Consider the following 15,000-nt stretch of genomic DNA (forward strand, 5'->3'; position numbering starts at 1 on the left):
TTATTCTTCTACTACTGCCACTGCCACCACCACCACCACCACCACCACCACAACAACAACCACCACCACCGCCACTACCACTACAACAACAACTACTACAGCTACTACTACTACTACTACAACAACAACTACTACTACAACACCTACTATTACTACAACAGCAGCAGCTGATACATTTCTTCTTATTCTTCTTCATTTTAATTTTGTTTTATTTATTAATTATTATTATATTTTGTTTACGTGATCTAGCCTAGTCGAGAGAGCGCTAGCCTGAGCTGCTTTGATCGCAGACTCGAACCATCTCGGTGAACCCATTCTCTAGTTGATTTTTCCCATCCCAAACAGTGCTCTTCGATGGTATTTCAAATGCCGTGGTATGTGCTGTCCTGCCTGTCGAGATGTGCACATAAAATATCCTTTGCTGCTAATGGAAAACAGCAGGTCTGAATCGCTCTCCTGGTTAAACTAACAATGTCTTTCAAAAGTGAACTGATCACGGGATGGGAATTCTGTGGCTTGTGCCACAGTTTGTCCTGGAGATACTATCATTTCCATGAGATTGCCTGAAGTTTGGGCAGCAATTAAAGCCTTAGATGAAATAAAGGATTCAATTGCATCCAAATGTTTTTTTTTTACTGACTCACGTTCGTGTCTCCAAGCTTTGCGCAATATGAAGCTGGACCATCTTTTAATTGGGATGGTGATACGAAAGTGTGTCTTTTTATCCATTGCCAATAAAGATATTGTATTTTGTTGGGTGCCCAGCCATGTTGGTATCAGGGGTAATGAAAAGGCAGATTCTGCTACCAAGTCTGCTTTGGAGTTGCCTCTTGTCAGGGTTGGTGTACCGAATACTGAGTTTAAACATAGTATCAACCAATTTATCTTTTCGACTTGGCAACATGAGTGGGACGGTACGATTGCGAACAAGCTTCATTCTATCAAGCCAGTCTTGGGAGAGTGGCATTCCACCTTTAGACAGTGCAGGAAGGATGAAATAGTCTTGTGTCGTGCTCGCATCGGCCATACATATTTGACCCATTCATTTATCCTGAAGAAAGATCCTCCACCTCAGTGTGATCACTGTCAGTGTACTCTGACGGTGCGCCACATTTTGGTGGACTGTAAGCAATTGAAAGAAACTCGAAAAGATATTTTGGTCAGAGAAATGTGATGGAATCATTTCGATTCCATCCAGAATTTGTTTTACAAATTTTACGTGATACTGAATTTTACTCTAAATTTTAATATTACCTATTTGTGATATGTGTCGTTTTGCACAGTTCTTTACACTGTGTTTTTATTTAAATCTTGAATTTTTATATTCTTGTGATTCATCATTTAACGTTTTGCCGTTACCAGTTTGACACCCAATAGCCTATGTATTTTTCGTGCTGGGGTGTCGTTAAACATTCATTCATTCACTCAAAAGTGAGCCATATTAGAAATAGTCATTTGAGTGTCCGTTTATTTGACATTAACATAGTAAATGGAAAACAAGGGAAAAAAGCATCAACGAACCAATAAATGATCCACGTCTATGACAGCATATGTCTTGACATTTTGTGAACTCTTAATTTCACCTGTGGCATAATTAGGGAATAATCGAAGATGTAGACTGGTGATGGTCAGAATCATGCGAAGATCATCTGTAACAGCTTGGGTTGAAATTCAGATGGTGGAACTTGAACAAAAGTCGCCAAAATGTCAGTCTATCTGAGGCTAGGGTAGTCATATTATAGTTCGAATTGTCCCGAAATATAACACACGGTTAGGACCATGAGAGAATCCTTTGTACCAATTTTGGTTGAAATATGCATGTTGAAACATGATAAACATATTGGATTGTAAATTGGTAAATAAAACCACCCCCCCAAAAAAACACATGCACAGAAACACACACTTGGAAGGTCATGAGGAAATCATTCGGGCCATGTGCAGCTGAAATCAAATTATGTCTGGTGGAATTTAGGAAGAAGTGAAAAATCAGAGGCCATTGGGCCATCTTGGTCAGGACAACGAGAGGCTCATTTGGATCACGTTTGGTTGAAAACCTGCCTGGTGGAACTTGAGGAGACGTCGACGATGTGAAACGTTGATGACGTCACGACGTCATGGTTCAAATTCTGCCTGGTGGAACGTCAGGAGAAGTCGACAATATGACTTCACGACTTCGTAATAAGCTGCCATGGTCGTCCGAGCCACGCAAGCTAAACATGTTGCGTGTTTCCCATAAAGACTACGATTCAAACTTACCACATGTTTGACATCCAATAGATGATGATTACTAAGAACACACGAAAACCATGACCCACCTGTATCGACACCCAAACTTCACCTCTATTTATAGCAACAGCACAATGATTCACAGGCGGGTGTTGAAACATTAAAAACAGAAACAAGCTTTGATAGACATCTTCCTTGTTGACAGATAAGATTACAACTATTTATTTATTTATGTACTGCAGCTGTCAGTTATATAAATAACTATAACTACCCCCCCCCCCCCCCAAAAAAAAAAAAGAGAAAAAAAGAAGAGAACAAACAACAACAACAACAACAAAAACAAAACGCTCTCCAAAACCCCCCAACAAACAACAACAACAACAATAAACAAAACAAACAAAAAGAACAACAACAACAAACAAAAACCTAGTTAATATTGTTTGGTTGTATTCACCTACAACACTATGTGCACTACATATCGGAAACGTTACCAGTACGGATGATATCCAAACATAACTGGTCAGTACAAAAACAATGTGTAATAATTATACTAGTTTAATATATACAACTACGGATTATGCATTTATAAAGAGAGTCAACACATGTTTTGTAAGATATGATTAATATACACAACTACAAATCATGTATAAATATAGGCAACACAAGTTGTACACAAACATATATGTATGACAATCATTCACACAACTGATAATATCTTATGAAAAGTTAGTCGATACAAAAGATCTACTAGTATGGTCCAAAGTTAAAGTGAAGTTTGCACATTGATTTATTACTCATCAACTTTTGGATGTCAAACATTTTTCATTACCCACCAACAAAATGACATGAATCTACTATACAGTGAACGATTCGATGGCATTTCCTACCTAACCAGTCCCACTATTAGCAGAAAATGATCTTTTACATGCATTTTCCCACAGATATGACATCACATACCGCATACTTTGATATACCACTCGTGAGGCGCTGGTTGGGAGTGGGAACACGATCAAAGAATGGATTCACTTACATGATTCGATCCTACGTCTGCTAAGCTAGATACCACCCTCTATCATAGATTCCGGCCCACAAACATACCATTGTGTAACATTCGAGAAATAGGCGCATGGTGTATTTACTGTAAGAGATGAATATTCATTAAACTGTCAGCGTCTAGAGCAACTGCACGTGATGCGGTTAGAGTAAAACGTTTGTGTTATTTAACGACGTCACTAGAGCACATTGATATTTTATCTTATCATCGGCTATTGGACGTCAAACGTGGTCATTCTGACACTTTTTTTTTTTTTTTTTTTTAGAGGAAACCCAATGTCGCCACATAGGCAAGGCATCTTTTATCTGCGCTTCCCACAGGCAGGATAGCACAAACCATGGCCTTTGTTGAACCAGTTATGAATCACTGGTCGGTGCAAGTGGTTTACACCTACCCATTGATCCTTGCGGAGCACTCACTCAGGGTTTGGAGTCGGTATCTGGATTAGAAACCATATGCCTCGACTGGGATCCGAATCCAGGTACCTACCGATGGCCTAACCACGACGCTACCGAGGCCGGCATTGAGGGGTTAGGGAGCCTGTCTGCATATAATCCCAGACAAAAATAAGATCAGACAACCCTGGAGGTACATATAAGTCTCGTAGTAATTCCGTAACCTCAATCAAGAGTAGGGGACGCAGGTGTTTAGTATCGTGCGCCGATTCAGTTACCACATCTCCCCCTCACCCTCTCCACACCGAAGTCCTCAATGGGACCTCCCCTCTAAATAGTCTGAAATATTAATAAAATAATAATTAATTAATTTTGGTATAATCGTTCTATGAACGGTTTAAGAGTAGTCGACACAGGTACTAACTCCGTAACCTAAAGAGTGTAGCGGGATGTAGCCCAGTGGTAAGGTCCCCACCTGATGCGCGGACGGTCTAAGATCGATCCTCGTCAGTGGACCCATTGGGCTATTTCCCATTCCATCCAGTGCACCACGACGGCTGTTATATTAAAGGCAGTGCTATCTGCTATCCTGTCTCTGGGATGGTGCACATAAAAGATCCCTTGGACTATATGTCAAAATTACCAAATATTTGACACCCAATGATTAATACATCAATGTGCTCTAGTGGTGTCGATAAACAAGAACACCATTAAATTTAATTATTCCAAGGGTAGTCGACCTAGGAGTTTACTCTCTGGCACTGAAACAGTTATCACAATCAAGGGTAGATAACCAAGGCGTTTACACTATTTTACTCATTCACCCTGTTCAAGAACATTGATTGGTTGTTCTATACATGTACTCTAATACGTCACATCAGCATTATAGTTGTCGATACGTTCACCATCAGTATTTTTACACCGTCATCTTTCCCATAACACCCAGTAGCCAATGTGAATGTTTGTGCTGGGGTGTCGTTAAACATTCATTCATTCATAATTTGCCATCATCATCATCAACATAATCATCATTATCAACATCATCAACAACATCATCACCATCATCATCATCATAATCATCATCAACATCATCATTAACTGTTACATCAAACATAGAAGAACACAAAAGTATAAAACAAAGATAATCCAGACAAATGAATGTTGAGCAATCCCATCATGAAACAACATACAGACAACCTCGCCTACCCTACCACCAAAAATAACAAACTAAAGAAAACAAATACAAATATTAAGCACACGTACACGCACACACACACACTACACACACACACACACACACACTCACAGAGAGAGAGAGAGAGAGAGAGAGAGAGAGAGAGAGAGAGAGAGAGAGAGAGAGAGAGAGAGAGAGAGACCCACAAAAACAAACAAAACACAATAAAAAGACACAAGCAAAATTTTTTTTTTTTAAATGGCGGTAAGCTTTCTGACTTCCGCTATCGTCTCTGCAGATCCACGTCTGCTGTGACGTCTGCTATCGTTAACCTTAATATAATCGTCAACACAAATCTGCAATTAACTAGTCAGAAACACGAGTGTTTTCATTAGGACAATTTCGTGTTGTTTCTCTAGTTATAGAATAGTATTATGCATACACATTTTATATACTCACCCGACCACCCCACACACCCGACTAACCCCAATCACCCATCGAAGCCCTACCTTGACAATGTGAAAGATATGGCACTGACTTGTATCATATTGTATTACCATTCCATATCATTTATACTGATTTTCGTGCTTATATCGAATTAAGGTTCAAGCACGCTGTCCTGGTCACACACCTCAGCTGTCCGTTAAACTCGCTCTGGGTGGTAGCCGGTACCTGGCCGCGAACCCTGTACCTACCAGCATTAAGTCCGATGGCTTAACCACGACTCCACCGAGGCCAGTAAATTTACTTCAATTGTAAAGCTGAGAGAATTTATTAACTAAGGGAGATATTCAGGGCTGAACTAAACTGGAGAGTAACATCAGCAAGGCAGGATCCACCGACAGATCCATGGCAGATGATACTCTCAGTTTGACCTCGAAATGTCGAGGACTGTACACACCAAACACGGGCATCAGTGACTCTGATGTGTCGATGTTTGGTATGGAGTGAACCAGTGACATGGTGTTGATGTTCACCACGTGGAGGGTGGAGTTCTCTGTGTCAAGAAGTAACCCCAGTGTTACGTTCAAACTCGTGTTTGGTTTAAAACCAACTATGGGGGTGTCAAACAGACACGTTCCACGTGATTCAACCTTTAGACACATACTGTTGTGAGTGACACAGCCGTGTACAACAACACACCACGCGTATCTGTTCTTTGCAATCTGTCTCTCATCATCGCAATGCCCTTCTACACAGACACCAACTTGTGCTGCAATAAAGTTTGGTTTCGCCTCTTCCAGTACCGTACAATCTACGTCCGTCTGCCAATACCAGTATCCGAGTCCTGATATAGGAATTCTGTCTGTAACTCCGATAAAAATCTGTAGACTGTCTGGAGGATTAAATGGAGGTTTGGGTGAATATGTGTTGACCAGCAGACCGCTTGCTGTAATTTCGCAGAGTTTCCTGTTTCTCCTCCAGTCATCAAATTCAATGTTCGTTACTACAAGAAGAGAACACATTAAAGAAAAAAAAAAGAAAAACGAAAGGAGAGAAAAAAGAAGGAATTGTAAACTGATTTCATCCCTGTATATATTTTATGAAAATCTAGTTTACAATTTATTACCCATATTACATTGCAGCTGTAAACCGCTAAACATTTAGCTATTTATGTAATACATATATTCACCAGCGTATAATATACATGATAAATCAAATGTTTTTTGTTTGTTCCTTTGTTGTTCGTTTGTTTGTTTTTGTTTCTCTTTGTTTTGTTGTTATTTGGGTGATGTTTATTTAGTTTATTGTTTTTGTACTATTGTTATTGCTAGTCGTCGGCGAATATTCAACAGTTTTAAAATTAACATAAAATCACTTTTCATATTATTGGGCCAGTGGATTTTGATTATGAAAACAATAGCTTGATGTTACACTTCACTAATTAGCTAGTTAATTCATAAATTATTTTTGACAATGAAGCAAGTCGCTGGATAAAGACCTTAACGTTATGTAATGCACAGTCGAATTTGCATGTATCCGTTCATGAGAGGAATGAAGGGTTGTATCGCAATTTACATATATACGTGACTTCGTGTTTGGATACAAGGATAACCTAAATAGGTATCGACTTACGAACATAACGGAGAATAAAACTGTCATTTCAACATTTAGTTTCAGGGATATTTTATAGTAGTATTTAAGACGCTTTTATCTATAAACTGCTGTCTAGGGCTATCTTGCTGTAGAATCATCTACAAAACTTAAGTTCTGTTATGAAATTCACCTAAATGATATTACTGATTAAATACGAGCATTTTCTTTACTCAACCAACATATTATTTATGAAGCAACCGTACCACTTCACCCCGAAATAAAACTTCTTGAAAATTATACCAGATATATTCTCTTTGCTTTTGTTTTATTTTTCTCCCATATAAATGTAACGTTTTGTATATAACGTGTGTAGCGGATCTCCGAAAACAGAGGGTCAAAGGAAGGAAATACTATTTAATTAACGACGCACCGAACACGTCTTAATTACGATAAAAATTATGTACCCTAATAAAAAATAATTCTTGTAAGTATTAATTGATAGTCTATAATTTTCTACTGACATTTTCAAAAGCATCCCCTCCTTTTTCGAGTAATATGAAACTTGTCCATATTAAATAAATACTTTTGTATCCCGGGTCTCATTTCAGGTCATGTCAGAGACCGAACGCGGGATTGACGTACCCAAACCTTTTGTAGGATATGGGCAGGCTAATAAAGTTCTTCCTCTCCACTACCACAAATGGGTCAGTATTCTACGTATAACAGTGACCAGAGGTCGGTATGAGGGGTTGGGGTCAGAATACCACGTTAGTCTGGCACCGTAAGTAACCTGTCGGTGTAATGGGAAAAAACACAATTACGCAGAACACATTCAATGGTTTTGTTTACCTCAACCACACAACGTTCACACTGATGTGAAATATAAAACTTACAATTAATATTCAACTGTCTATGACAGACACATAAACAAATACACATTATAACATAACAAGCTCGAAGAACGGTATTGTCCCTTTAATAACGACCCGTCGACATATTTCACAGACAGCCAGTCCAGGACATTCGTAATTGAATATTAGCATGAAAATAGCTACACACGAATGAATGAATATTTCAAAGTCTGGTTTCCGTAAAATATGTGACAAACACAGATTGACGCAGACTCGTTGTGACAGATATGCAAAGTTGAACAAGTTTCTAATCCCCCGATCTGTCGCCCATTGAACGCAGAACGTCTGCATCTGTGATCCCATCAAATGTGTATTTGTCCTGCCCCAGTCTGGCCGGTCGGCGATGTATAACATGCTTTAACTACTGCTCTACCGGCATCGGTGGTGTAGTGGTGAAGCCACCTAACTTGACACTGGTAGGGACTTGGTTCGAGTCCCGGTACAAGCTCCCACCCAGAGTGCATTTTAACGAATGAGTGAGTAGGTGTAGGACACTAACACGGACGTCTTTCCACCTAACAACTGACCAACAACCACTGTCCTAGACAGCCCAGATAAGTGATATGTGTGCCCAGAACAGCGTGCTTGAACATTAGTTGAATTTAAGCACGAACAATAAGTATAAACAATATACCACTATTTGGTGTCCACCATTTGATCATCGTGGCACTTTATCTACAATCAGCGAAAAAACCAGCTGCTGTAGAATAATTCAAAAGCACATTGTTGAACCACTTGGGATTAACATAATTATCATTATTGAACCATCAGAGACTAACATAATTGTCATTACTGAACCATCAGGGATTAACATAATTATCATTATTGCACCATCAGAGATAACATAATTATCATTATTAAACCACCAGATATTAACATAATTATCGTTATTGCACCATCAGGGATTAACATAATTATCATTATTGCACCATCAGGGATTAACATAATTAGCATTATTGCACCATCAGAGATTAACATAATTATCATTAATCAACCATCAGGGATTAACATAATTATCATTATTGCACCATCAGAGATTAACATAATTATCATTATTGAACCATCAGGGATTAGCATAATCATCATTATTGCACCATCAGGGATTAACATAATTATCATTATTAAACCATCTGAGATTAACATAATTATCATTATTGAATCACCAGGGATTAACATAATTATCCTTATTGTACCATCAGGGATTAACATAATTATGATTATTGAACCATCAGGGATTAACATAATTATCGTTATTGCACCATCAGGGATTAACATAATTACGATTATTGAACCATCCGGGATTAACATAATTATCGTTATTGCACCATCAGAGATTAAAATAATTATCATTATTGCACCATCAGGGATTAACATAATGATTATCAGTGCACTATCAGGGATTAACATAATTATCATCATTGCACCATCAGAGATTAACATAATTTTCATTATTAAACCCTCAGGGATTAACATAATTATCATTATTGCACCATCAGGGATTAACATAATTATAGAACTGATCATAATATACAGCTTAGCCACTATCTACGAGAAAACAAAACTCGTATGATTTCACTTATCCTTTTTACTCCAGAAATCATTCTAAAATTATAAAGGAAATCATTTTTTTAATATTTAAACAAAATCGAATTACCATGAAAAATGTATACTAGTATATACTATCGAAAAAAGTAGGGGATATTCCATTTCGCGTTTATAATTCTGGAGAATGCGATCGCATAAGCTGAAAAGAAGTATGAACCATGTTAGACTATTCAATACTTGTCATAAAAAACGTAAAAACACAACAATCACGTGCAGGTGTTTTGCACGTGGTCCATATGAGCGTCATAGGGGTTCACTGCGAGATATGCATCAAAGTGAGCAGGTAATTCCTAGCCATTTCATCGATACTCGTTTGGACTCACACTTTAGATAAAAATAATTGTATTGTTTTGTATTGAAATTACACATTTCTGACATGCGTCGACTGTCACATGACGAGCGTTCACGTGCCGTTGGCATGTTACAGATTGGCACCAGAGAGGCCGCTGTGGCACGAACATTGAACGTGTCACAATCGCTGATAAGCAGATTATGAGCACGATACCGTCAGACACATAATGTGGACGACAGACGTCGCTCAGATCGACCAAGGGCGGCAACAGATCAACAGGATCGTGTCATCCGTTGGTCAGCCTTAAGAAACCGTGCTCAAAGTGCCACTCAGATCAGAGTTCAGCTTCACACAGCTACAGGTGTGAGAGTGACTGGTCAGACAATTAGAAATTGGCTACAGAGGTGGCATTTGCATGCACGGCGCCCTCGTGTCATTCCACGTTTGACCGACCGTCTCATTACTGAAAGGCGTCGTTGGTGTCAGGAGCACCAGCGCTGGAACAATCGGCGATGGAGTAATACCATTGGACTTCCATGACAGTCGCAACAGAGTGTGGCGTCGACGTAATAAACGATTCCATGATGTAAACCTTAGGCAGCATGACCGTTCTGGGGGTTGGTCCGTTGTGGTTTGGGGTGGCATCACAGTTACGGGACGAACAGCTTTGCACATTGTCAATGGACGTCTCACGGGTCTATACTACTGTGACAACATATTGGCAACACACGTTGTGCCATTTGCACGTCGCCATGGCCGTCGTTTTCGCGATCAAGATGGCAACGCCAGGGCACACAGGGCCAGAATATTTACCAAGTACTTCCAGGTACAAAATATCACCACTTTACCATGGCCAGCACTCAGTCCTGACCGTTCCCCTATTGAGCATATCTGGGAGATGCTTGGTAGACACTTACGTCAACGTCAACAGCCGCCGACCACTCACTATGAAGTTGGCGTTGCTCTGCAGGATGAGTGGAATAACCTGAACCAAGCCGACCTTGGATTATTGATAAGGAGTACGCCACGTCGAATTCGTGCCTGTCTCGCAAACAGAGAGGGATTTACACAATACTGACCGCATTTTCACTTTATGGTAAATTTGGTGTTTGACAGTAGATGTGCTTTTGCCTTCATCACGTGAAATCCCTGGTCCCTGAAATCTACCGAACATTGTAACGCATCATCGGATGACACCTTGTCATGTTAACATGGTTTATCGCATTAAAACATTAAAACGTTCCTATTGATGACTCATTCTTATGGGATATCCCCTACTTTGTTTTAAATAATAAACTAAATTGTGTCTGTTTTAATGGTTGTGGCCTTTACCAAATGAAGCCAGAAAGTGAAGTAGAATGTTTTTTATTACAAATATCTGACATCAAATTTTATTAATATGTTGCAGATGATGGACCTCTCACACACACACACACACACACACACACACTCTCTCTCTCTCTCTCTCTCTCTCTCTCTCTCTCTCTCTCACACACACACACACACGCACTCTCTCTCTCTCTCTCTCTCTCTCTCTCTCTCTCTCTCTCTCTCTCTCTCTCTCGACTAAGATGTTTAGGTCATATGATCAAATTGTCCTAGAATGCTCATAGTTGTTTTCCTAGTCTCCACTAATTTCCCATGCCTATCAAAAGCTGTGGTATGTACCACTATGTATATGGTGACACTTTGTCTACAATCAGCGAGAAAACCAGCTGCTGTAGAATAATTCAAAATCACGTTATTGAACCATCAGGGATTAACTTAATTATCATTATTGCACCATCAGGGATTAACATAATTATCATTATTGCACCATCAGGGATTAACATAATTATCATTATTGCACCATCAGGGATTAACATAATTATAGAACTGATCACAATATACAGCTTACCCGAACCTTTCGTGGGATATGGGCACGTTAACAGAGTTCTCTCCCTCTATTACCGCAAAGGGGTCAGTATTCTACGTATAAAAGTGACCGGAAGTCGGTATTAGGGGTTGGGGTAAGAATAACACGATAGCCCGGCACCGTAAGTAACGTGTCTGTGGAATGGGAAAAACACAATTAAACTGAACACATTTAATCGTTTTGTTTACCTCAACCACACAACGTTCACGATGATGTCACACATAAAACTGATAATTAATATTAAGCTGTCTATCATAGACAAGTAGACAAATACACATTATAACATAACAAGCACGAAGAACGACCCGTAGGCATATTTCACAGACAGCCAGTCCAGATAGCTGAGGTGTGTGTCCAGGACAATCGTAATTAAATATTACCATACTACACACGAATGACAGATGTGCAAAGATGAACAAGCTTCAAACCCCCTGATCTGTCGCCCATTGGACCCAGAACGTCTGCATCTGTGCTCCCAACAAATTTGTCTTTGGTCTGCCTCAGTCTGGCCTAAACGACCCCCCCCCTCCCCCCTCCCCCCCCCCCCCCCCCCACACACACGCACACAGAATCTTGGCTACGGGACTGTATTACAAGTTTTAACTTCTGCTCTACCGCCATCGGTGGTGTAGTGGTTAAGCCACCGGACACTGATAGGGACTTGGTTCGAGTCCCGGTACATGCTCCCACCCAGAGTGAATTTTAACGAATCAGTGGGTAGGTGTAAGGCCACTACACCGACTTCTTTCCACCTAACAACTGACCAATAACCACTGTCCTAGACATCCCAGGTAAGTGATATGTGTGCCATGAACAGCGTGCTTGAACATTAGTTGAATATAAGCAGGATAAATAAGTATAAGCAATCTCCCACTGTTTGGTGTCCAACATTTGATGATCGTGATACTTTGTCTACAATCAGCGAGAAAACCAGCTGCTGTAGAGTAATTCAAAATCACGCTATTGCACCATCAGGGATTAACATACGTATAGAACTGATCACAATATACAGCTTAGCCACTAACTGTAAAGCAACACAACTTGTATGATTTCACTTAGCCTTCTTTTTACTCCAAAAATCATTCTAAAAAAAGCAATCATTACAAAAAACCGAATTACCATGAAGTATATACTAAATTGTGTTATGTTTTTATGGTTATGGCTATCTAGAAATTAGTGTCCTTATTCTGTTAAGAAAATGCCACACTATTTGTAGAGCCTTTACAAAATGAAGCCACAAAGTGAAGTAGAATGTCTTTTATACAAGTATTTGACACCAAACGAAATAAGCAACTTCGTTAATATGTTGTAGAGGAAGGACCTAACACACACACACACACACACATACACACACATACACACACACACACACACACACACACACACACACACACACATTCTGTCTCTCGCCTAAAATGTTTATGTCATATGATGCAATTGTCCTAAAAGGCTCATAGTTGTTTTCCTAGTCTTAACTAGATCCCAATTGCCCGGCATATCAAAAGCTGTGGTATGTACTGCCATATATATGAGAAAGTGCATATACCTGTATTAGATTCCTTGCTGCTAATGGGAAACCACTATAGTGGGTTTTCTCTCAAGACTATGTCAGAATGATCAACTGTTTGACACCCAGTAATCAAGGATCAACTGAACAGTGATCTCTCGTGGAGTCGATAGACAAAACAACTGTCACAGTGCTCTCTCAGGGAGTCGATAGACAAGGTAACTATCACAGTGCTCTCTCAGGGAGTCAATAGACAAAATAACTATCACAGTGCTGTCTCGTGGAGTCGATAGACAAAACAACTGTCACAGTGCTCTCTCGGGGAGTCAATAGACAAAATAACTATCACAGTGCTGTCTCGTGGAGTCGATAGTCAAAATAACTATCACAGTGCTCTCTTGTGGAGTCGATAGACAAAACAACTGTCACAGTGCTCTCTCAGGGAGTCAATAGACAAAATAACTATCACAGTGCTCTCTCGTGGAGTCGATAGACAAAATAACTGAACAGTGATCTCTCGTGGAGTCGATAGACAAAATAACTATCACAGTGCTCTCTCGTGGAGTCGATAGACAAAATAACTATCACAGTGCTCTCTCGTGAAGTCGATAGACAAAATAACTGAACTGTGATCTCTCGTGGAGTCGATTGACAAAATAACTATTACAGTGCTCTCTCGTGGAGTCGATAGACAAAATAACTATCACAGTGCTCTCTCGTGGAGCCGATAGACAAAATAACTGAACAGTGATCTCTCGAGGAGTCAATAGACAAAATAACTATCACAGTGCTCTCTCGTGGAGTCGATAGTCAAAATAACTATCACAGTGCTCTCTCGTGGAATCGATAGACAAAATAACTGAACAGTGATATCTCGTGAAGTCGATAGACAAAATAACTATCACAGTGCTCTCTCGTGGAGTCGATAGACAAAATAACTATCACAGTGCTCTCTCGTGGAGCCGATAGATAAAATAACTGAACAGTGATATCTCGTGGAGTCGATAGACAAAATAACTATCACAGTGCTCTCTCGTGGAGTCGATAGACAAAATAACTGTCACAGTGTTCTCTCGTGGAGTCGATAGACAAAATAACTTTCACAGTGATCTCTCGTGGAGTCGATAGACAAAATAACTGTCACAGTGCTCTCTCGTGGAGTCGATAGACAAAATAACTCTCACAGTGCTTTCTCGTGGAGTCAATAGACAAAATAACTGTCACAGTGCTCTCTCGTTGAGCGACAGACAAGATAAATATCAACTATTAACAAATATTAAATTACTTACAACATATTTCTCTGTATTCATGTTCCCGACCATCAACTCATATAAGTATTTTTCTTATCAGGTATTCATCTAAAAACAAATAAACAAAGCAATTTATTAAAAAAATATACAACGTTACAATATTTAACCCATGCTGGGATTCTACACTGGGAAACGAAAATCGTTGTTATCATTTACACTGACACAAACACAGATCTTATCTTTGTTGTAAACATCTATACAATAAAGATAAAATATATCATTATATAATATCAATATATTTTGTTATTTATTTGTTTATGTATTTATTTAGTTATTTTCTTAAACCCAGTGGAGAAACATCGAATGCAAACGAAAGAAATGATACATTCTACATGTATGCAATAATAACGAATGCTATTTATTGCACCAGATGGTAAATATGTACACACTACTCATTTAATATCCTTATAAATTAGAAGTAGGAAAACAATATTCACCGTTCCTTGATGCGGAAATCAAATCTGTCATGAAATATGTGGTAGCCATTGATACTGATGGACGATCTAGTATGACCCGTCGTATCAACTTTGTACTCGAGACTACCATCAACTGCAGCAAGAGTCTTCAATCTTTC

The 15,000-nt window shown here is 39.3% G+C and overlaps 1 protein-coding gene across 1 annotated transcript in view; it reads right to left on the reverse strand.

The window, feature by feature from the left end:
- Positions 1–6,158: 6,158 nt before the first annotated feature.
- Positions 6,159–15,000, reverse strand: part of LOC121376780 — a 10,528-nt gene continuing 1,686 nt past the window's right edge. The window contains exons 1-3 of the mRNA XM_041504553.1: positions 14,864–15,000; positions 14,406–14,474; positions 6,159–6,296 (exon numbers count right to left, since the gene is read on the reverse strand). The exon at positions 14,864–15,000 is cut by the window's right edge and continues 1,686 nt beyond it. Coding sequence (XP_041360487.1) covers positions 14,471–14,474; positions 14,864–15,000 — 141 coding nt within the window. The 3' untranslated portion in view covers positions 6,159–6,296; positions 14,406–14,470. The remainder of the gene's footprint in view (positions 6,297–14,405; positions 14,475–14,863) is intronic.

Source organism: Gigantopelta aegis, chromosome 7, assembly GCF_016097555.1.
Source record: "Gigantopelta aegis isolate Gae_Host chromosome 7, Gae_host_genome, whole genome shotgun sequence".
NCBI classification, from domain to species: domain Eukaryota; kingdom Metazoa; phylum Mollusca; class Gastropoda; order Neomphalida; family Peltospiridae; genus Gigantopelta; species Gigantopelta aegis.